The following is a 22,802-nucleotide window of genomic DNA, read 5'->3' on the forward strand; positions in this document are numbered from 1 at the left end:
CCCAGCCGCCCCCACCACCCCTGATCCATGCCGAACGGTGACATAAATAAATTGAAATCTTCTAAAAACCTAACCTATTCTGTATTTCAAGCGGCTGATTGGTCCGCCGCAATCAAGGTGCAGTACATTAATAGATAAAATAATAATTGATTTACTGTATCTTATTGAATTACGCAACATGGAGTATATTTGGATGGAACGTGAATAAAGTTAAGAATGAGTATACAAGTTCTAATAAGTAATGTAGGCTAGAATCCAAAAATTTAATTACCTACGTCTATACTCAAGAGCTAGGTTAAAATCGATTATCCGGATTATCAGTTATCGCGACACTGTCATGCATCAACTAGTCCGGATAATCTGTGCTCGACTGTAAGCTATATTATTTGACTGTTTTTCCATTGTAATGATCTAGTATCATTGTTGGAGCAATATACTGTTGAATTAGTAAATGATTGTTGTTGAATAACCCGATCTGTATGCTACGGCTACACCATGAATTGAATTGGCCCATGATATGTATATAATTGGATGAATTGTTCAATTCAAATATTTTTTATTCCTTCAAGTATTTACAGTGAAACATGAAGAAAAACTCAATATTACGGAATTCCTCTACAAAGACTAAACGTCTGCGTGTGGAGGAGAGTTCCATAGACAACACAATCAGTCACTACATAAAATAATTATAATAGAAAAGATAAGCTTCAGAATAAAATAATTATAATATTGGATTAAATACAAATTCAAATAATAGTAGAATAAGAAATAATACTAATTTAGAAATAAAATATAAAAAATATTAACTAAAATTAGGATTGATTTTATTTCTTGTGCAGGCCAAGAGATCCTAGGGAATGGAGGAGGCTGTGAGTTTGAGTCCTGCAATGCTGTATTTATTTTATAATGTAATAAATTGATAGAGGAAAAAAATCAATATGATAGATCCTTTGATAGTTCGGCTAAAATAGCCGAATAGTTATCGAATGATAGTTATCGAATTAAATGTGAGCGGAGCAGAGCTTCGGCTGCCTTTCAGCCAATGTGATACAGCCACCGGTCCACACCCCGTCGTTACACGGCTAGACTATACACCTCCGCCTCTCTTATTTCATTCGGCGAGTTTCTATATAACATGTGAGCCAGGTAAAATGAATTTGACTGCTCTGACCCATGTGGTAAGTTGTGGAATATCATAATTATAGTTGATCCTGTTGCGAGTTTCATACCGCAAATTTAAATTTGTTTCACCTAAGATCTGGGTCTTGCATTTTTTCAAGTGAATTAATAATGTTTTGATGAAGATCTGTCTGATAATTAGAACCGGGAATTCTGATTTGCGCCGGGAATTCATTGTTGAAATGCGCCAATAGTAATCAAGTATTTAAATAGTTTATTGTATTGTATGAATAGATGAGATGTAGTAAAGTGATTAAAATTGTATTCTGTTTTGTATGAAATTAATAAAATTATATAAATGGAAAACAACAGTCCAATTTCACAATAAGTAATACCATGATAGCGTAATGAAATCAATAAATTGAATAATGCATTTATTTCATTCATTCGTCTCACACAAGTAAATTTTATGAATAATGAATCATTTAATTTAAATGAATTCAATGATAGGCAGAGAATTAACAGGATTAATCCAAAACTGTTCTTCTCCTGAATTGACAGGTTTCTCATTCAATCTTCGTCCTCATTCACAGGCGTATTTGAGGAACCTTCTACAATCTATGATAATGTACAGATGCTTATGCAATGTTATCTTTTTTCAAGAACAATAATATTGAATTTCATAGCGTTAAGATGACAATAAACTCACAAATTCTTATCCTTGAGACGAGACACTTGCAAGCATCCTTGCAATGCGAGCGATATTTCAGTGAGCATGTCAGCGAACTTCTTCTGAATGAGCTGATTGGCAGCCAGAGGTCGACCGAACTGAGGTCTGTCGAGAGTGTACTGGCGTGCCGTGGCCAGGCAAAACTCGGCCGCGCCAATCACACCCCATGCTATTCCAATGCGGGCCGCAGTCAGGCATCCCAGGGCACCCTAACATTCAACAGCCATTTTAATCATAAGAGCTAAAAAAATCATCAGAGCTAAAAAAATCATCAGAGCTAAAAAAATCATCAGTAATATCTGTTACAAATTCAGAAAAAAAATGTTGTTAGAAAGATGTTGACAATGTTATTGATGCTGACCTCTTTAAACTGGATCTCACTATAGCGTTTAGCAATCTCACATCTAATCTGCTTGTCTGATTAGATGAATATTGAAAAAAAAATAACCACTTGCCTTTAAACCAGCAATGTTGGGTAGAAGATTTTCTTCGGGAACGTCAACTCCGTCCATCAATATTGAACCGGTTGTTGAAGCGCGCAATGCAAGTTTGCCTTCGATTTTCGGAGTGGACAAATTCGCAGAGCCGCGTTCCATGATGAAACCCCTCACCACCCCATCATCGCACTTGGCCCAGATAATGAACACGTCTGCAATTGGAGCATTTGTGATCCTAGAATAAATTATACATGTTAAATACATAAGAAGCTTGAAAATTGAACTGATTGGTGTGATCAGTAATCACCCTTATTTATTCTGAATAATCAATTATTATAATTCATTCAAACAGCAAGCACTTATTATAACCGTGATTGGGAGGGAGAAACAGGCGAACCATGTACTATTGCTCTCTCAAATTTAAACTAAGAACAGTATATATTAAGGTCAAGTCACCAATTTTCACTTTTCATCAGAAAATATTTAGATGTTAAGCATGGACACTGACTAAGGAATGTGAGGCCAGACATCAGGCATTTGAGATTCAGTGTCAGCTTTTTAGGTCTTCACCGCAGTTAATAGACTGGGGAATTGTCAAATCTTATTATTATTAATTGTCATTAATAATCCGACTCCGCAAATGTTGATGAGTATGTTCCTCTGTGTATTTAAACTCTTACAATCAAATATTTTTTTTTAATTCCGAAACAAATAATCGTTTGTTATAACTACAAATTGTTAAAAATCAACTATTATAATTTATGGCTCAAAACAAAAACAAACTCTTGTGATTTAGGAATCATCGATAATCACAATTTGAACTTAGCTATACAATAAAAATTTAAATAGAATATAGACAAATTCTTAAATTGAAATTACTTTATCATACAAATCACATAATCAGATTCAAACATTGTTGTTACAATTTTCTCTTCTAAAACATTCTAAATGTAACACATACAATCAATTTAAGCGGACATAAATTATTTACATTAGTCTACTTACATTTAATGCTGTATATGTGCAAAAGGCCTAACTTTAAAAAAATTCAAGAGCATAGATTGTAAAGAACGTAAAGACTCACCATGTTTTACTGCCTGTCAATGAGTAACTTCTCTTCTCTGCAGAGTACACAGCTCTCGTCTCCATAGAGCTAGGATCGCTTCCATGATTTGGTTCAGTTAAGCCAAAGCAGCCGATCAGTTCACCTTTTGCTGTCAATATTAATATTGGAAACAAACATGAATTTGTGATTGTATTGAAAAATAAGAAATATTATATTATACGAATTAATCATTAATTAGGCCTATGTATAGCCAAGAAACTATTTTATAATGTAATCAATTATTGATACTATTATAATGTGTTAGAAAAATGTTACATGGTATCGAACCAAAAATGTAATCACAGTGAGTTTTATTGAATTACATGAATAGGCTTTAACAAGTTTTAAATATATAAGGCTAGTATTCACCACCGTTGATCGCTCATTAAGCGACCAAGTCCACCATAACTCTAGAGTATGGAAAAATGACCGCCGCCCCTGAGAACCTAAAATAACAGTTCATAAGGGTCAAGCCAGGTGAAGCGTTTTTCAGGCGTTTTTGCACTGGCGGCGGACGAGACGGCAGGGCAGGAAGCTGATTATCTGACTGATAATTGATTAAAGCTGATAATTGGCTGATTATCATCTGATTCCCGAACCCCAACCCAATCAGCTGATAATCAGCCAATCTGAGAGCTTCCAGCCCTGCTGACTCGTCCGTCACCAGTGCAAAAACGCCTGAAAAAACACTTAATGTGGCTTAGCCCTAACTATATATCTTATTTCATGCCCTCCCTCACAGTAAATTAAGTTCATTGTGTAACAAACCTCTATTTTTTAAAAAGGTGTACCGGTAATTGTACTCTCTTCATTGTTAGGTATTTCCTAGATCAGTGACGTGGAAAGCACCTTAACTTTTGGGGGGACATCAGAGGGTATGTAATACCGTCACTAAGGGTGGGGATGTCTTCACATATAAGGGGGGCCCTATCCAAAAAAAATATCATTTTTGGGGCGATTTTACGGAATTTCATCTCAAAAATTAAAATTCCAATAACGTTATTTTGTGTTCAGTATATAGGCGACTTATTCAGGCTAACTATTATTAAAGATAGTAGCCTATAGTATAATTTTGGTTCCAAAACAATTAATAAGCAAACTCCAACATTATAGGCTTAGTTAATTTTCATTTTCATGGGTTTATGCCTATGGCTTATTCACAATTTTTAATGATTTCTACTTTAGTGCTTAAATCATGGAATATTGGGGGGGGGGACAAATTCGTCTTCCTAAATATAGTAGGGGAGCGTGTCTTCCGGCGTATCCCTGGTGGATAGCTATGGGACGTCCTTGTCCTAGATCAATATTTAGGGAGTAAACTTGATCAATAATAATTAATAACAACAATTTATAACCAAACCATCATAGTTAGCCTACCAGAGTACCAGTGTTGATGAATTACTATACATAGCAATATTGCATAGAGAAAGCATTTTGCTACTCTACGTATGTATGTACAGTAGACGTAGTGTACAGTGCACTGTAGAGATATTTAGCTGGCTGTGAGAGATATTTAGCTGGCTGTGCTGTCGTCTGCTGTGTGCTATTGTGTACGTTCTGGGAACAAGGAATGTGGTAAATTGTCCGATTCACAATTTACCAGGTAAAAAAAATCTGCGTCCGATGGGAAGAATTTTGACAGATTCTGTACCAGAAACTAGTTCCAGTTCCAAGTTCCTGCCCCACAGTCGAAGCCTGGAAAATTGTGACAGTTCAAACTTTCAGAGCTCTCATTGGTCGATTGAGTAGTAGTCTGCTTGCTTCTCTACGCATGCGCTGATAGCTTGTTTGCTTACCATAGCATAACCATAGAATAGATAACCAGCAAAATGATGTTTGATAACCATTCGTTAAATAAATTTTTCTTTTTAGAAAGTTTGAGAATGATGTATTTTAGAGATGGAATGAAAGAAATACACACTTTTCTATACGGTAAGTTTGTAAAACAGCCTCTCTTCATTCACGCAGCTACTAAAAAAAAACATATTTTGGTGTAAATCAACTTCATAAGTGTGCGCCAAAAACTTGAACCAACGATTTTGAAATGGCGTTCCCTGGGAACATTTTGCACTATAGTGAGGTCCACATTATAATGTCAGTGTTTAATTAAGCAATGGTATTGCTATCCTTGTCGATCATTCAACAAAGCAGATAGTGCTATCTTTTTCTTGCTTTGCTCTGTTGCCAGATCGTCTTTAAACAATGTAGAATTAATAATTAACAAAATATTTCATCACAATTATGAAAATTCATTATGAAATTATTGAAAAACATAATTTCTTGCTTAATAAAATAAAATTGATTATTTTCAACAAGAATGAACAGTTAATATTACATCAATAAACCTGTATCAGCTACCATCTACAGAAGGCATTGACAAGACAGAGGTTTGGCAACGTTGTTATGCTATTTTTCTCCACTGCCATTATAACGTGGACCTCACTATAGTCACTTGAACAATTGTGTGATTGAACAATTTACCACTGGAATTAGAACAATTTACCACTTTTTCGTGTTCCCAGAACGTACACATTGTTATGGGTGCTGAGTCACGTGGTATTTTGCGCATGCCTAGGTGGAAATCAGTGCTAACAGATGTGGGAAATCTCTGCTCCACTGAAGATGAGTGACGAGTTTGACGACTGACATTTCAATGGCAAAAAAATAGTGAGAAGAAACCATTGAATAAATAAATCATTGGTTCCCCCTATTCGCACAAAATCCGGGCTACACTGATGATTTTTTTTTAGAAAAATGCTCATATTTGCAGTATAGGGAATTTATTGATGGAGTAGGGAAATTTTTATTTATTGCAGCCACTCGACAGCACTGTCGATCAACAAGTTACGGTAGTAGTTTGAAATTTCTAGTAGGTATTTTAAACTGTTTCCTCAATTTTCGCTATTCCTAACCTAGCTATTTCACATTTTGTAGGCTTTTGTTCGAAGTTGAATTCGATAATGGGAAGGCTATTTAAAGGTAAAGTTATTAAGATTTATTAAGTTATAAGATTTTTATATTATTTGCATGATCAAAAATTAATGAAGACTAACAATCATTTCTAGGGCATAAAACTCATTATACAATCTTTCAAATTATGACAACTGCCATGACTACATTACGAAAAATCTCTGACGTCCATAGAATAGGTTTAAATTTTGGTGTCGTTAAAGCGCATTTCAAATAAAAACATTTAAATAATATGACACTCTATTTAAGGTTCACTGTACCGGTACCTTACGTTTAAATCCTGTTATTATTATAGAGAACAAATTTAGAAGCCTGAATTAATATTACCAATACGGTATGTAGCCTACGGTTCCGTGGCCATTCTCTTCTATGGAACAGGCACGAGAAACCGTTTCAAGTTTATGTGAATTTCAATTTTTTCTAACATACGGTACAGTAGGGTATCCAACCACTGATTTTCGTAGAATTAGAAGTGAAATGAGGTTAAATGACATGAATGTTTGATATTTTTCTATCAGAATCAGAGGGTATTTTAGATTTTAAACCGATAAGCTTGATAAGTAACCTTTCCAAAATATTAGAAAAAATAATAAAAAACAGAATTATGAGTTTTTTAGAGAAAGAAAATATAATAAATGAAAAGCAATTTGGTTTTCAAAAAAATAAGTCTACTAAAGATGCAGTCATCCACTTGAACAAAATAATTTTTGACAATTTTAATAGCAATAGAAAAACTCTTGCAGTGTTCATGGATCTATCAAAAGCTTTTGATACGATACCTCACAATATATTATTAAACAAATTAGATAGGGCTGGAATTAGAGGTGCAGCAAATGATTTATTTTCTTCATATTTGACTGAAAGGAAACAATACCTACATCTTCAGGGTCAAACTGATATTAAATATACGTCAGGTTTCGGCTTGCCTCAAGGTTCTGTGCTTTCACCAGTTCTTTTTTTGATATATGTGAATGACCTACTCAAACTAAACCTCCAAGATTGCACCACTCTGTCTTTTGCAGATGACACTGTATTGATCTTCAGCGGCAAAAGCTGGGTAGAAACTTTCAATATAGCCAATAGAAACCTAATAATTATTAGAAAATGGCTTCAAGATCATATCCTGACTTTAAACGCTGACAAAACTAAGTATATCACCTTTTCACCCAATATAACTGGACAACCAGCAACAGATTTAAATCTTAAAATAGGGACAACAAATAATAACAATGAAAACTCTACAGATAATACAGAAGCACATAAAACATTAGAAAGGGTTCACACAATTAAATATCTTGGTATATTATTGGATCAACATTTAAAATGGAACAAACACATAGATTATTTGTGCTCAAAGTTGAAATACCTCATTTACATTTTTTACAAAATAAATAAAATAAAAAACATAGACATTATACGGAAAATTTACTTTGCATACGCTCACTCATTATTTCAATATATTAATGAAGTATGGGGAGCTGCTTATGATACACATCTGAAGAAATTATTTATCTTACAAAAACATATTATAAGAGCAGCATTAGGAAGACCTCGACTCTATCCTAGTAGGGACATTTTTCTTGAATTTAAGGTCCCTACAATAAGACAGAATTATATGAAAAATATAATACTCCATATCAATAAGAATAAATCTAATTTTCCTGCACACATAACACCCCATAATACACGTCCTAACAATAGATTCAACACAGAACTCATTAAGCTAACCATATGCAGGCATCAATTTACCTATTATTGCAGCTACATTATAAATAAAATTCCGAACGATTTTATAGATAAACAAATGACACGTAATTTAAGCAAAAGCATAGATTATTGGATTGAGCATAACATATTCTTCAAACTAGTTGTATAAAGTATAATATTGTATCCAACAAGCATTGTTACTAAAAACATTGAGCAATGGTTTTTTCATTTTCACGTTCTCGAACCAGGTATTGTAAATGTTCCCTCATCATCATCATTTTTTTATCGTATATTTTTATGTATTCCCTGTGTGAAATATTCACTTCATGATGGCCTCAAGACGTCACAGTGGTTAATTGGATTATACTTTGTCATATAGTATGTACTATTCTTAAGTTTTTAATTTTTTTTTCTGAGCCTTTGAGACTTTTGTATATTGCTGTAATACTTTCTTTAGCTCTTTTTATTTTAATTTTTATATCGCTTCTTACTTGACCTGAATTGAAGCAGAATAATTTAACCGCAACTCACTGCCAACACACAAGGACTCTTATGTTGGCAGTGCCGAATATTACATTGATTACATTGATAATTATTGTTGTGCAAGTTACAATAAATGAAAATCAATCTTCAAAAGATAATAGTTACAAATGTAGAATTATTCCTACATCCAATTTGTACAAACTTCCATTCATTCACACACGCGTAAATGTTACACATCAAGCTGAAACTATAATTTATTATTCAGTTCACCCTGAACCAAGATAATTTAATGACATTTGCTTGAAAGTAATAAAATATTGAGACAAGAAATATATAAATACTAGAGAGAGAGAGAGAGAGAGAGAGAGAGAGAGAGAGAGATTGATTCAGTAATTTATTTATGTAGATTACAATATATATTGGCTTATACGCTTATATAGGCCTACAATAGCTTACAATACAGCAAAAATTAGATGAATTTACATAATATAGACTAAGAAAATAGTTATTGAACTGTATATGATATGAAAAAAGCAATTTGGAATAACTATAGATAATATTGTTATGCATCTACATAAATTGGTGGAGCTTTGGACATAGTCTATCAATGTTCATTCTTCGGAAAGAATATTCAAAATATCCTTCCCACTAAGTTCTACCAGAGAGAGATAGAGAGAGAGAGAGAGAGATAGAGAGAGAGAGAGAGAGAGAGAGAGAGAGAGAGAGAGAGAGAGAGAGAGAATATATTAAGAATTTAAGAGTGAAGTGAGTAATTGTAAAACTTGAAGCCTGACTCATGTGAGTTAGTGAATGTTTATATTTTTTGATTTCTCCCATATGGCTCACTTCTTCATAATTTTTCGCTTATCAGTAACTCATGCAATTACTCATGACTCACTCACTCATGTTATGGCCAATGTGTCATTCGAATTAAACAAGAATATAATCAATATCAGGCATAGGCCTACTTTTAATGCGTCATTTTCTCATTTTCAAATAAAAATTTATGAACATACAAGTCTCATATTTCGTATGATACGATGAAATGATAAGCATTTGCTATCATAGCTGATTACATAGCCGATTATCATGACGATTGCGAGGAGGGGCTACTAGTCGAGTAAGTAGGACTAGACTTTATGGTGAATAGGTATTCATAGTTGATCAGGTTTTTACAGCGAATACATATTTTACATTGAGTTTGTGAACATGAAGCTAGGATAGGTAAGTGCTAGTCAAGTCTCATCCAATGATATTATTTTAGTGTTTTACTCTGAGATTCTATTCTCGGCTAATATAAAGCTATTTTATAACTTCTTAATGTTGTGGGTCGAGTGGAGATCTTCTAGAAATTGTTGAAAACGCACTACTAGAATTTTGTGAAGACCGCAGACAAGTTTTATTAAAAGTTCGAGAAATAGTCTCGACTACCTGATCTGTCGCTAAGGTTGCAGATTCAACCAGATTCTCACCATATTAAGCTTGTATATTGATTCCACTATTATATTGATCTTTCTACTATCAAACGAAGACAAATATGTCTTGTCTGGGGGGAACGTTAGTTGTCCGATGGTATAGCTGAGGGTTTTCCCTATTCAAAAAATACTTTAGTCGCGTGATGCACAAACATTTTTCCTCCACCAAAATTTGTAAGAATATATTATCCAACTAATCCTTCATCACGATCCTTTGCTTGAAAATGCTTGCTCAAACGTAACCTACCACCAGGTTTGCCATCTCCATGATAGACAATTGCACCCTTTGATAGCATTGAACATTATTATAAATGGATTATGGTTATCGTCTACACTAATAAGATGTTAGTCTTGTGATATTACTTGGTCGTTTCTTAGTTCAATTGTTAAAATCTTTCATCTAAATAATTCTCTGTCTGAATTTAATAATAATATAAGTTATAATAATTATAAGTTTTATTTCGAAAAAAAGAAACAAAATATACAGACTATACAACATATATATATATATATATATATATATATATATAAAACATATGGTATACAATACAACATAACATCAATATTGTGCATACAGTACAAAGTGAAGATAAAATAAAATAACAATACTAGTGACAACTTTGTAGACAAATAAATACGAATATCAAACTTCTAACAGTTGTAAGACAATAATAAATAAAATTCAGAATTGAATTTAGTTGAACTGTGCAGCAAACGTACACCATAATAATTATTAATATACGAAATAAAATACTGTATGCAAATTACCTTATTAACAAGTTCACGTCCGCATTACAGTAGCATCATTGAACAGAAATGAAGTTTAAAAGCATAAAAGTAATAAAACAATTAATAAAAACAAATGAAGGAAAACAAAGTTTCTCTTCTTTCTTTTACTATATTTTCATGCCTCAAGTAATTAGTTTCTGATATGTGATCTCCTCATTTTCCATGTGGAACTTATACTTGAAATAAAATATTCAAAGAAGATAAAAATAATTTTTTGATCTATCGAATAATGGGGACTGTCTGAGTTTGAATGCTGTTTTTTGTGTATGAATTTTTTCAGTACTTTTACACTGATAATTCTTTGTGTGAATAGTATTTTTGTTTGCATCAGTTATCAATAATCTTGGATGAAGCCTACTTCCATATGCATAAACTAATTTGAAAGTTGAATTATTATTGTAAGGTACCGAATTGTTGGTGTTATGTAATATTTTTATATTAATGTAAGCAATAAAACACAATTCAATTTTACTTTTTTCAACTTTAATTTTGCAGAGAGGAAGGCTAAACCTTCCAAGACGAAAATACTAGAGCTGTGCGACAAAATCAGTCGAATAGCCTTCGATGTTGGATCTCTCGGAATTAAGTTGATGAAGGTGAGACTCTTCAACAATTCCGTATTGCAGTACAGTGTTAGATTACAGTGTCAAACTACTATTCTCTACTAGAAAGTGACAGTTGAAATACATTCATTAGAATGTTCCTAATTATTGATGATGTATGTAATAGGGCTAAATGTTCAACATTTTTTTCCAATGTGCTATCCGCAAAGATTACTGCCCACTTCTCCAAAACTTTTGCGAATTTATTATGAATTATTACAAGATGACGTCCTATAAAACTATTCATGGATGAAAAAAAATATATTAATTTAGAGAAAAAAGCGATCATTGATGAAATTGGTCACATCCATAAATACTATAAGATGTTTAATTTTGTATTTGATTAACAGGTTAAGAAATACCAGCTGACAAGTTAAAGGTTCTTTTATGTAGTCCTGAATGTTTAAAACTAGTGCTAGTTACAATAGAATAGAAAAAGCGTTTATTGAATAAATGAGCTACCTTAAGCGAACCTTAAAGAGGCTGCTTGACAAGGTACCATATACAAAAACATGTAAATTCAAATATCAAATATAAATATATATACGGTAGTCTATCAGTGAACGTTATTTTTACAAGAATTTACTTAACAGTTAATATTATCATGACTAATAACATGGCTCAGCTCTCAAAAAATTCAAACGTGTTATAATGTATAGTCAACCTGAGCTTACATTATAAAAAAGTAGAACGAATGTCTTACAGCAATACAATTCAATAGTCATGAATTTCATTGTGCTACATCTAAAGTGTAATTATTCAACCAAATTTTTAAATTTATTTTCAGAAAGCGTATATTAACAAACTCAGCACAATTATCTGGTTAATAATTGAAAGTTTATGGTACAATATAGATTAAGGTGTGTCTGGTTTAATTGTTCGTAGTAAATGGTACAACTGAACATACCTCTCATTCCTTAAATCTTACCGACTAACTTTCATAACTAAATATTTCTTACTGAAGTATTTTTTAAAAATCAAAGTAAACAGAAATATTCCTTTTATATTCAAAACCTTGCATCTATTCAAAAGGTTTTCATATAAAATAAATCCCTGAGAATTGCTGACGAAACGTAAAATCTTCCTCTGAACCGGATATATTCTCCTAATAGCCCAGTCAACAAAGTGTTATAGAGGGAAAAGTTTGGAAGACAATTTTTGACCCCGCAGTTCTGTTTAGGGTAGTGAGGAGATAAACATATCAAAAGTCCCCATCCCCTACCACCTGTGCTAAGGGGGTGGGGGTGGTTCAAAGGTACTATTTTTCGGTTTCTCGCATATAACACGAAAATTATGCGTTTTACAGACATAACTACTCTACAAGAAATTAAAGCTTACATAATTTCCTACAATATTGAACCAACAACTTTTTCTATATCTCTTTCACTTTTCGAGATATCCGCTCTAAAAGATAATGTGACATTTTTGAAAAAAACACATTTTCGTTCAATTTTTTACTATTTTTGCTCTTAATAACTTTTTGAGTATCGATGGGAAAAATCCATGCTGATCATGAACTTATAGAGCATCAAATTCTCTTCAATTTTATGTATAATTTAACAAGTTTACGCACATCCCCACGACTGTTGCAGCAGCTTCAGTGTTGAGTGTGATATCTTCAGTTATGCAAAAATAGACCAATTGACAAAGGAATTTGGAGAGAATGTTTGAACACAATCTTTGACCTCGCAGCTTTGTTGGGGCCTGTTAAGGGGTGAACATATCAAAATTCCCCATCCCTACCCCTTGTGCTTAAGAGATGAGGGTGGTTTAAAAGTTGCATTTTTCAATGTTTTGCTTACACGCTCATATCTTGAGGAAAATGTGTTCCAACGACATGACTAACAATTCAGAAATGAAGCTTGATAAATTCTCTACAATATTTGTTCTGTGGTAAATTGTGATATATCCAACAGTTATCAAGATATACGCTCCTAGAAGTGTAAAAATGTTAAAATAACAGCTTTTAATCCCATTTTTTGATGTTTCAGGGCCTACAACTCTTCAACAATGCATCGTCAAAATGAATGCTCACCATAGATTTGTAAAGGTTTGTTTTCTCTTCAATTTTATGTATTATTTCACTACTTAATGTTTTCCTTCTATTGTTATAACAGATTCAATGTGGGGGGTGAAATTTTCAACTCTGCAACAAGTGTCAACTTAGCAGTTCCACACCTTCAATAGACGGGCTAGAGATGCGTATTTTCGCTATGGTCACCTCCCAACTAGTCTTCATTAAGCTACGAAGTCAAAAATTGTGTACCAGATTTTCCAGACTCAAATTTCATTGTCAAGTGATCAATTGTTACAAAAAAATTTTCACCCCCACATTGAAACAGTTATAACAATAGAAGGAAAACATTAAGTAGTGAAATAATGCATAAAATTGAAGAGAAAACAAACCTCTACAAATCTACGGTGAGCATTCATTTTTACGATGCATTGTTGAAAAGTTGTAGGCCCTGAAACATCGAAAAATGGGATAAAAAGCTGTTATTTTAACAATTTTACACTTTTAAGACTTTTTACACTTTATCTCGATAACTGTTGGAGATATCACAAATTACCATAGAACATATATTGTAGAGAATTTATCAACCTTCATTTCTGAATTGTTAGTCATGTCGGTTGAACGCGTTTTCCTCAAGATATGAGCGTGTAAGCAAAACATTGAAAAATACAACTTTTAAACCACCCTCATCTCTTTAGCACAAGGGGTAGGCACCCTCAACTGGCCCCAACAAAGCTGCGAAGTCAAAAATTGTGTTCAAAACATTCTCTCCAAATTCCTTTGTCAATTGGTCTATTTTTCATAACTGAAGATATCACACTCAACACTGAAGCTGCTGCAACAGTCGTGGGGATGTGAGTAAACTTGTTAAATTATATATAAAATTGAAGAGAATTTGATGCTCTATAAGCTCATGATCAGCATGGATTTTTCCCATCGATATTCAAAAAGTTATAAAAGCAAAAATAGCAAAACATTGAAGGAAAATGTTTTTTTTTCAAAAATGTCACATCTTTTAGAGCGGATATCTCGAAAAGTAAAAGTATTTTTATATCTGGTTATTTATATTTATTTATGGTTATTTATGTTCAACGGATCTCGAAAACGGCTCTAACGATTTTCACGAAATTTGGAACATAGTAGGTTTATGCTATAAAAATTCGATTGCACTAAGTCTCATCCCTGGGAAAACTCGCTGAATGACATTAAAAGGATAATTCATCCTTGTAAAAACAGCTGAGACTTTCGTCGTCTGTGGATGATAAAAAAGTGCGTCTGTGGAAAATCAAAATACCGCATCCCCGACATTCATAAGCTGATGTATAGTCAGCTGTAAAATATGAACACGATCATTTTAGAGAATTGTGTTTTGTTTATCAATAAATAAATAACGAGCGAAGCTCGGTGCCCCGACATTTATAATATTAAACGTACAGAAGATAAAATGTTATCTTGGTAGTTGAATTGAGATGTGTTAAATCCTCCTTATATATGTATAAAAATGCTTGGCCCCTACCCCTCTAATTCAATAGCACCGCATCGTATAGTAATTCACTCTAAGAGGAGTAGGCATTAGTCATCTCACTCTACACATTGGTGGAAAATTTATTTCACTCGAATAATAGAAAAAGTACAGTCACCAATGAGAAAAAATGTTTCTCATTCTAATGTACTTCTAATGAATAAATTTAATATATCCCTCCCAAAAAACTCATTTATACAAGTTCAGTCAACAAAGGGTACTATTAGAGGGGGAAGTTTGGTAGACAATTTTCGACTCCGTAGGAGTCCCCCTACCCAAGCTAAGACCCCTGTTCCAAGGGAATGTTTTATAACTCTAAAACTATACATTTTACGGACATAACTATTCTATAAAAAATTGAAACTCATTTCTTGCAATATTGATGAGAAAACTTTTTCTATATCTTCTCCAGTTTTCAAGATATCCGCTCTTGAAGATGTAACATTTTTGATAATACACGTTTGCCTCCAATTTTTTCTATTTTTGCTCTTTTAACTTTTTAAAAATCGATGGAAAAACTCAATACTGATTAATAGCTTATAGAGCTCAATACTGAGCTTAAAGCTACAGAGCATCAAATACTCTTTTATTTGATGCATAATTTCACAAATTTACGCATTTTCCTACAGCTGTTGCAGCAGCTTTAGTGTTGAGAGTGAAATCTTAAGTTTTGCAACAATAGACCAATTGACAAAGGAATTTGGAGAAAATTTTCTAACACAATTTTTGACTTTGCAGCTTTGTTGAGACTAGTTAGGAGGTGAACATATCAAAAGTCCCCATCCCTAGCTCTTGTGCTAAAAGGATGAGGGTATTTTAAGAATTGCATTTCATAATTTTTTGTTTACATCCTGGAAAAAAATCCGTTCAAACGACATGACTAACTATTAAAAAATGAAGCTTGATAAGTTTTCTACAATTTTTGTTCAGTGGAGTTTTGGGATATTTCAAACATTTTTTTCCCAACAGAAAAATTCGACATCATTTCAGAATCTTAATTGTATTGTGAATAGTCGTTTTCTATGAAAATGAAGACCAGTAGGTATTTTACATAAATAATGTTATTTTAAGGTTTTATGGAGCCAACTAACTTCAATAGAGAAACGATAGAATAAGAAGAGTCATTGAAATTACTCTAGACTCGAACCAAAGGCTGGCTTGACCACTGCTGCCTTCAATCAATCAATCAATCAATAATTCTTTATTGTCATGAAACACAAAGTGTTGTAACAAACGTCAAGATGCAATACAATTGAAAACAGTCAAAAAAATTGTACAGAAAAATTGGTAGTAATAAACAATAGTAATTGATAAATAGTAGTTATTAAAACGGGGTCCAACACAAGTCACAACAAAGCTGTTACAATCAAACAGATGAACACTGATGCTATTAAAAAAAATTCTTCAACGGAATAAAGACATCTTTCTATAAGTAAGCCTTTTATGTGTGATTTGAATAGTGAGATACTCAACAGTCTCACTTCAGTGGCAAGCTCATTGAATAACTTAATGGACATGTTTCTCCAATTCCTATGGGTACTCGCATATTGGTGAGAATCAATTCTGAGATTTAACCTGCCTATAGTATGATAATTATGAATGTTACCATTTCGACTATATTCATTCAGGTTTTTTTCATGTACATCAAACAAGTGAATACATATAAAGATGGGAGAGTCAAGACGCCTAGTTTTCGAAAAAGTGGCCTACATGTTGCTAGAGGTGGTGCCTGACAAATTATTCTAATGACCTTCTTCTGTAGTCTGAGAAGTTTAACAGCTGCCGAACAATTTCCCCAGAGCTGAATCCCATAGGCTAAATGGCTATGGACGTGAGCATAAAAGACACTCATTAAAACTTCATGATTAGCTATGTGAGTTAATTTACGTAGCACAAATAAACCCTTACTGAGTTTACCAGCTGTATAATCAATGTGCTTTTTCCAACTTAAATTCGAGTCAAGCATGATAACCAGGAATTTTAAGGAATCTGTGCCAGTGAACCTAGGGTTGAAGCTAAACTGTAGGTCACAGGTTTTCAGGAGGTTAAGACACAAATATTGTTTGAAGCACACCAATCCATTATATTTGATGTGCTCAATTCAACAACTGTGTCAACATTTTGTTTTCCCGTCCCATTTACCAATAAGCCCAGGTCATCGGCAAAAAGATAGGGTTGGTTTTGATCACAGCAGTTCCTCATCACACCTGACAAATCATTTATGTTAATTATAAACAACAGTAGACCAAGTATTGAACTCTGGGGGACACCATATCTAACCAGCTCACCACTTAAGAATTTGCCCTTTCTATAGACAAATAAAATTGCATTCTGCGAACCAAGTATGAACCAATAAGATCCACAGCTAACTTGTCAAGGCCATAAAAAGAAAGCTTCTCAGATAGAATATTATGCTTCACTGACTCAAAGCTTTGGAAAAGTCAAATGCTCTGAGGTTCACAAATCTCTTGTGCTCTAAGCTACTGATGACTCCCTCAATAAGATTAAAGACATTGTCAGAGGTACTGAGATTTTTCAGAAAATCTCGTGAAAGTAGACTGTTGTTTTCAAAGTAATTGTCAAGTTGTTTATGAAGGAGCATTTCAAATAATGTTGATATTATTTCTATGATACAAATGGGTGTATAGTTGTCAATGTTGGCCTTGGGCCTTGTTATCCTTCTTCAACACTGCTATCATTTTGACATGATCTTCTTGATTTGATCTTCTTGTCAGGACTGCAAGCTACACAGTCATTCACTGTTAGGTGAATCAGAGTGCTAGAGCTACAAGCAAGAAAAGGACTAGCAGTTTGTGGCCTATGCTAGCCACAACATAGTGAGACAACAATTTACAGTCAACTCGCCAATGATGAACGTGTCATACAATGATGATTATACACACTCAACATTGAAATGACTCTAGACTCGAACCGAAGGCTTGCTGACTACTGCTTGTGACTGAACAACAAAAGCACACAGGATTTCACATTCTATTGAAATGCGTTAACGATCCTTCCGCAGGTTATGTTCCAAATTTCATATTTATGTCTTATTTTTTGAGAATAATATATAATTTTATGAGGCAGTAAAAAATAAAATGTCAAGCCAATTACTGTCGGCTACTCCCGATTCTTACTGTCTTGGCCGGGTGATAATGAATAAGGGACACAGCATAAGAGATTATAGGCGTCACATAGCATAGCTAAGAATAGAACTATCGGCTTGACATGACAGAAAAATTTTGAACATAAACTACCTATACCATGAGATATCTCCTTATGCTATTTTTGTCCATGCTTCAAGTATGATTTATGATAAGTTTAGTACTGAATTTGTAAGAACTAGAGTGGGAGACGCCGACTATTGATCAAATCTAGTATCTAATACTATAAATTGATATTAATAACAGTAACCTAATCATTTTTTTGAACATTTTTGCAGTCAAAGAAACAAACTCGATCATTCGTTTCCAGTCGGTTGGAAAGCTTGTCTGATGAGATGAGGATGATTCGGTCTCAATTCATGAAAATTTGCACCAAATTTCGCAGAGCCAAGAATAAAGTTCATGCAGAAAAGGGTTCGCCTGAGGTAAGTTGAGCTGATATTAAGTTATTACTTACATTCATAATCTTTTCTCTCAAAACTCAACGAGCTTAACAACAGATCTGCGCTGAATATGAATAAATTGTGGCATTATAACTCACCCAGGAAGTCTTTTCAAGTTATCGTACAAACTTATCAGGACCATACGTGAAATAATGTGTGTTGAGAAGCTGAAAACTAGAACTACTATTTTAAAAATGTCACTCAAGACTTACAAAAATAATTGTATAAAGTACAATAATTATTGAATAAAAGAAGTAAGTCAATTACAAATTAATATTAACATGGGACAAAAGACTTTCCAAACTTGATAATTCTGAAAAACTCCGATTGTAGACTTTATTTCAGGCCATTTTCAAAATCCTTTTACCCCACATACCATCCAAGACTCTAGCTGAAACTGTGATTCAAATTGAAAATTTTTGGTCCAGTCGTTCTCAAATATCCGATAACATGCAAAACCTCGCTAAGAAAACGTCAATTTCTGCTGGATTTAAAAGTTCAAAAGCGGTACTTCTGCATCTGTAGGTTTAATTGAACATGCCAACAAAGTTTCTATGTATTTTGTTGGGTAGATTTTAGATCTGGTGATTAATCAATGTCATTGCGCTACTACGCTTTTATAATCTGTGCAGTTTGATTATCTAGATAATAATGTAGGACATTAGGCTATAGACAGGATGCTCCAGAGTTCAATCCAGATATCATTTTCCATCCTTTAAAAATGTCTTTAATGCGAGAGAGTTTGCATTACTGAATAACACTTTGGAGTGAAATACGCCTCAAGATAGTAAGTGGAGGAAGAAGCATTCATCATACACACATCAGTGTATTAAGTAAATTTATATGAATATAAATTTGCGTAAAAATTCTCGATCAAAGAACGAATACAAGTTAATTAAATGGATGTATTCTTTGAATTAAATAATCTTGAAGATTGTTGACTCACCCAGCTTGGGAAGGTATTTCTGTTTTTGTTGTTGGGAGCCGTAGGAATAGATTGGATGCATGACTAACGATGATTGGACACTCATGGCTGAGCGGTAGCTGCTATCAACCCGTTCAACCTCCCTGGCCAAAAGTCCATAGGCCACTGTTGACAAACTAGAGCAGCCATAGCCATCCAGGGTACAGCCCAATGCCCCTATTTCACCCATCTCCCTCATGATTGCCTTATCAAAAACTGCAAAACAAACGGCATAGTAAATAGCTGGCATTTCTCATCGTCCTTCTCATTATACATAGTAAAATAAATAGTAAATAAATAGTATTCTTCAGACTCTTTCAGACTCTGATGCGTCAGAGTTCAAAACGCAGCACTCCCTCAAGCAACGCAGTGTGATGGGGACCAACACTTTTAGAAAATGTTATAAAATTATATCACTGGAGATGAGTCTTCCGTGTTCAAGAGCGTGCCACTTACATTTTACAATAGCATCTCCTAAAATGTCTGGGTTCTCGTCACACTTTGTTTACGAGGGAGCGCTGCATTTTGAACGCTGACGCGTCACGAAAACGTCTTTACGGTAATGCATGTAAAAACTCTCCGACAGGGCGGAGACAACTGGCGTCAAGTCAGTTATATCCTATATATTTTTAAACTTCAATATACCATATTGTTATGGAATTTATGGTACACTTAGGTGTATGATAGGTGAATATGGTACACTTAAATATGATGACTTTTATTGAATAAACAAAGACTGAACGAAAGTGAGGGAAATCATACCATAAAATAAGAAGCTATTAATGAAACTAGCAATGCAACTAAATGTTGAACTATCAATGAAGAACAAATCACTTTGCTTACTCTCATTGCGATTCGCCAAAACAATCCTTGGCATCAGCTTCTCTTGACAATAGGATCTGAAAGAGTTTCTGGCAAGAATTTCATCTTCTGCGAGTTGTGATTCTAAATTCAAAGCATCTTCCCAATTGAATCCTGGAAATAATTGAATAATAGAATTTATGTCAAAAATGGCTGCATCGAGTTTCAAAATTCATCTTTCGAACAAAAAAGTTAATAGATTTTAACCTCAACATCAAGATATTTTACAACATGAATAATTCATATTTTAAAATAATAGACACTGTATCGTTGAGTTTAGTTAATAGATATGTGTCAGAAAATAGTTGAGAATATGTTTGTACTGAATTTCCTAACTTCGTAACTAACAATTGGCAATTGCTTTGTGAGATTTACTTTTATATTCATGATTTTGTATTGTTTTATTCAAGTGTAAAATTTCATATGTCAATTGTACGTTGTTTTTTGATAAGCAACTATTCATTAAATTGGTTGCTCATATTGCGATAATTTATAGAATTCTCTTACTCAACTCAAATTCTTTCAAGGGTCATGAACATCTAATTTTGCTACCAGTGAGATTGTCATGGATTACACAGAAAATAATAACATTCTTTTATCTACTATCCTTATTATTGTAATTCTTACACAAACCTAATGACAGCCACTGTAGTTGTTATACTGAAATACTTTACATGCGCTATTTCTGAAAGGTTAGCACTCCTATGTAAAGGTTTCATGTGTTATTTAGAGAATCCATTGGTTAAAAAATAGAAAATGAGCTTGAAGTTCACTCAGCGCAATCTCTTGACTAATTGATCAAAGGTACAAAAAACACTACATACGGTGGCTGATTCAAAGGAAGCGAGTGGAGTTTTGCGCGGTACATTTTATAATATTCAATTATTATAATATTGGGCCAGCCCTACAAGGATACTTATGGTGTGAACACAGTTGCCAAGGTGATTGTTCTGGAAACAACCTGTTTATGAAAATATATTAACAAGTAAGAGTTTTATGAGAGATGTTGAAACATGATGTATTTTTATTTTTATCTTGTTCAATGTAAACTTTTAATGAATAAAGTGTTAATTACAATAGCACATTTACAACATTGGTGTCGGAAGTGAGATAGAATCATTAAAAAAATAATTGTGCTAAAAGTTTGTTACATAAAAAAAAGTTTTGCACGAAAACAAGAGCAAGATTAAAAATGGAGATGGAAACACTCAACAAGTGGGTAAATTCGATAAAATAAGGTATGCTAGAATTTTTATCTAATATGGGAAAAACTTTCAACAGGATCAAGGAAAATATTCAAATTGTTTGGGATTGTTTATGTTAGTGTTGATGAAAAAAAAGAAAAGATGCAACTTTTAGAAAAATCATAGCCATTGGTTTTGACAAGCCTATTAGGTTGGCTTTAAATGTATAACATTTTTAGTGTGCCACAAGTTATAGTGATTTACTCATAGGGGAATCTGATCACGTGGACAGAGGCTTACAAGAGATTCAGGCGATTGGAGTCAATGTTCTTGTAACCTGGTCTGACTGATTTAAACATTTTATGAATTTTAAAACAATATTTTATCAATTTGAATTTATTTTGTCTGATTAATGAAGATTGATTTCAATCAAACAGACAAACTGGGAATTCATAACTTACCGGTATCACACATTTGGTGTGGGCACAGGTAACTGCCTAGGGTGTGCAGGTTACGACATGCATTAGGGTATGCATAAGTGAGAAAATAAGGAGCAAGTGAGGGTGTCACTAGCTCGAATGGGACTTCTCAGTCCTCAGCATGTAGCTGAGAGGAAGCACATCTGTCCGGAACTGCACAAGCATGGCTGTCTGGCAGGGAGGAAGTGTGTCTGTCCTGAGGTATGACTGAGCAGAGTATTGTTCGATTTAGAGGTTTGAGACATCGTTGGTGGGGACGCGATAGAACCCACACGGTTGAGGATCAAATGTTGCTATATCTAATTGTTCAAGTTTTATTTGAAATCCGAAGAATCCAAATTGTTTGTTATTTGGCCAAGATTTGAATTTGGCAATTAAAAAAAAAATGTTTGCTCAAAATTAGAAAGAGCAAGGGAAGACCTGTACTACATTGTGAAGAGGATAATTGTGTATAGGATTAAGAAAACTCAAGGAATAACAAAACCAAAGGTTGCACACTAATCGTCTAGCACCTTATCAAGGAAATTTGGCTATTGGAGACCAACATCCCTAAGGGGGGGGGGATAGTGATGTAGGCTAGCCCTACATGGATACTTATTATGTGAACAAAGTTGCCAAGGTGATTGTTCTGGAAACAAACTGTTTATGAAAAGATAACAAGTTAGAGTTTTATGAGAGATGTTAAAACATGATGTTGTATTTTTATTTTTATCTTGTTCAATGTAAACTTTTAATGAATAATGTGTTAATTACA

General features: G+C 33.6%; 1 protein-coding gene across 1 annotated transcript in view; it reads right to left on the bottom strand.

Annotated features, from left to right (window-relative positions):
• LOC111058895 (glutaryl-CoA dehydrogenase, mitochondrial) overlaps positions 1-22,802 on the bottom strand; it is a 50,961-nt gene that overhangs the window by 6,891 nt on the left and 21,268 nt on the right. The window contains exons 2-6 of the mRNA XM_039441344.1: positions 20,368-20,499; positions 19,507-19,740; positions 3,371-3,500; positions 2,305-2,521; positions 1,829-2,058 (exon numbers count right to left, since the gene is read on the bottom strand). Of these exons, the coding sequence (XP_039297278.1) occupies positions 1,829-2,058; positions 2,305-2,521; positions 3,371-3,500; positions 19,507-19,740; positions 20,368-20,499 (943 nt within the window). The remainder of the gene's footprint in view (positions 1-1,828; positions 2,059-2,304; positions 2,522-3,370; positions 3,501-19,506; positions 19,741-20,367; positions 20,500-22,802) is intronic.

Source organism: Nilaparvata lugens, chromosome X (genome assembly GCF_014356525.2).
Source record: "Nilaparvata lugens isolate BPH chromosome X, ASM1435652v1, whole genome shotgun sequence".
Classification (NCBI taxonomy): domain Eukaryota; kingdom Metazoa; phylum Arthropoda; class Insecta; order Hemiptera; family Delphacidae; genus Nilaparvata; species Nilaparvata lugens.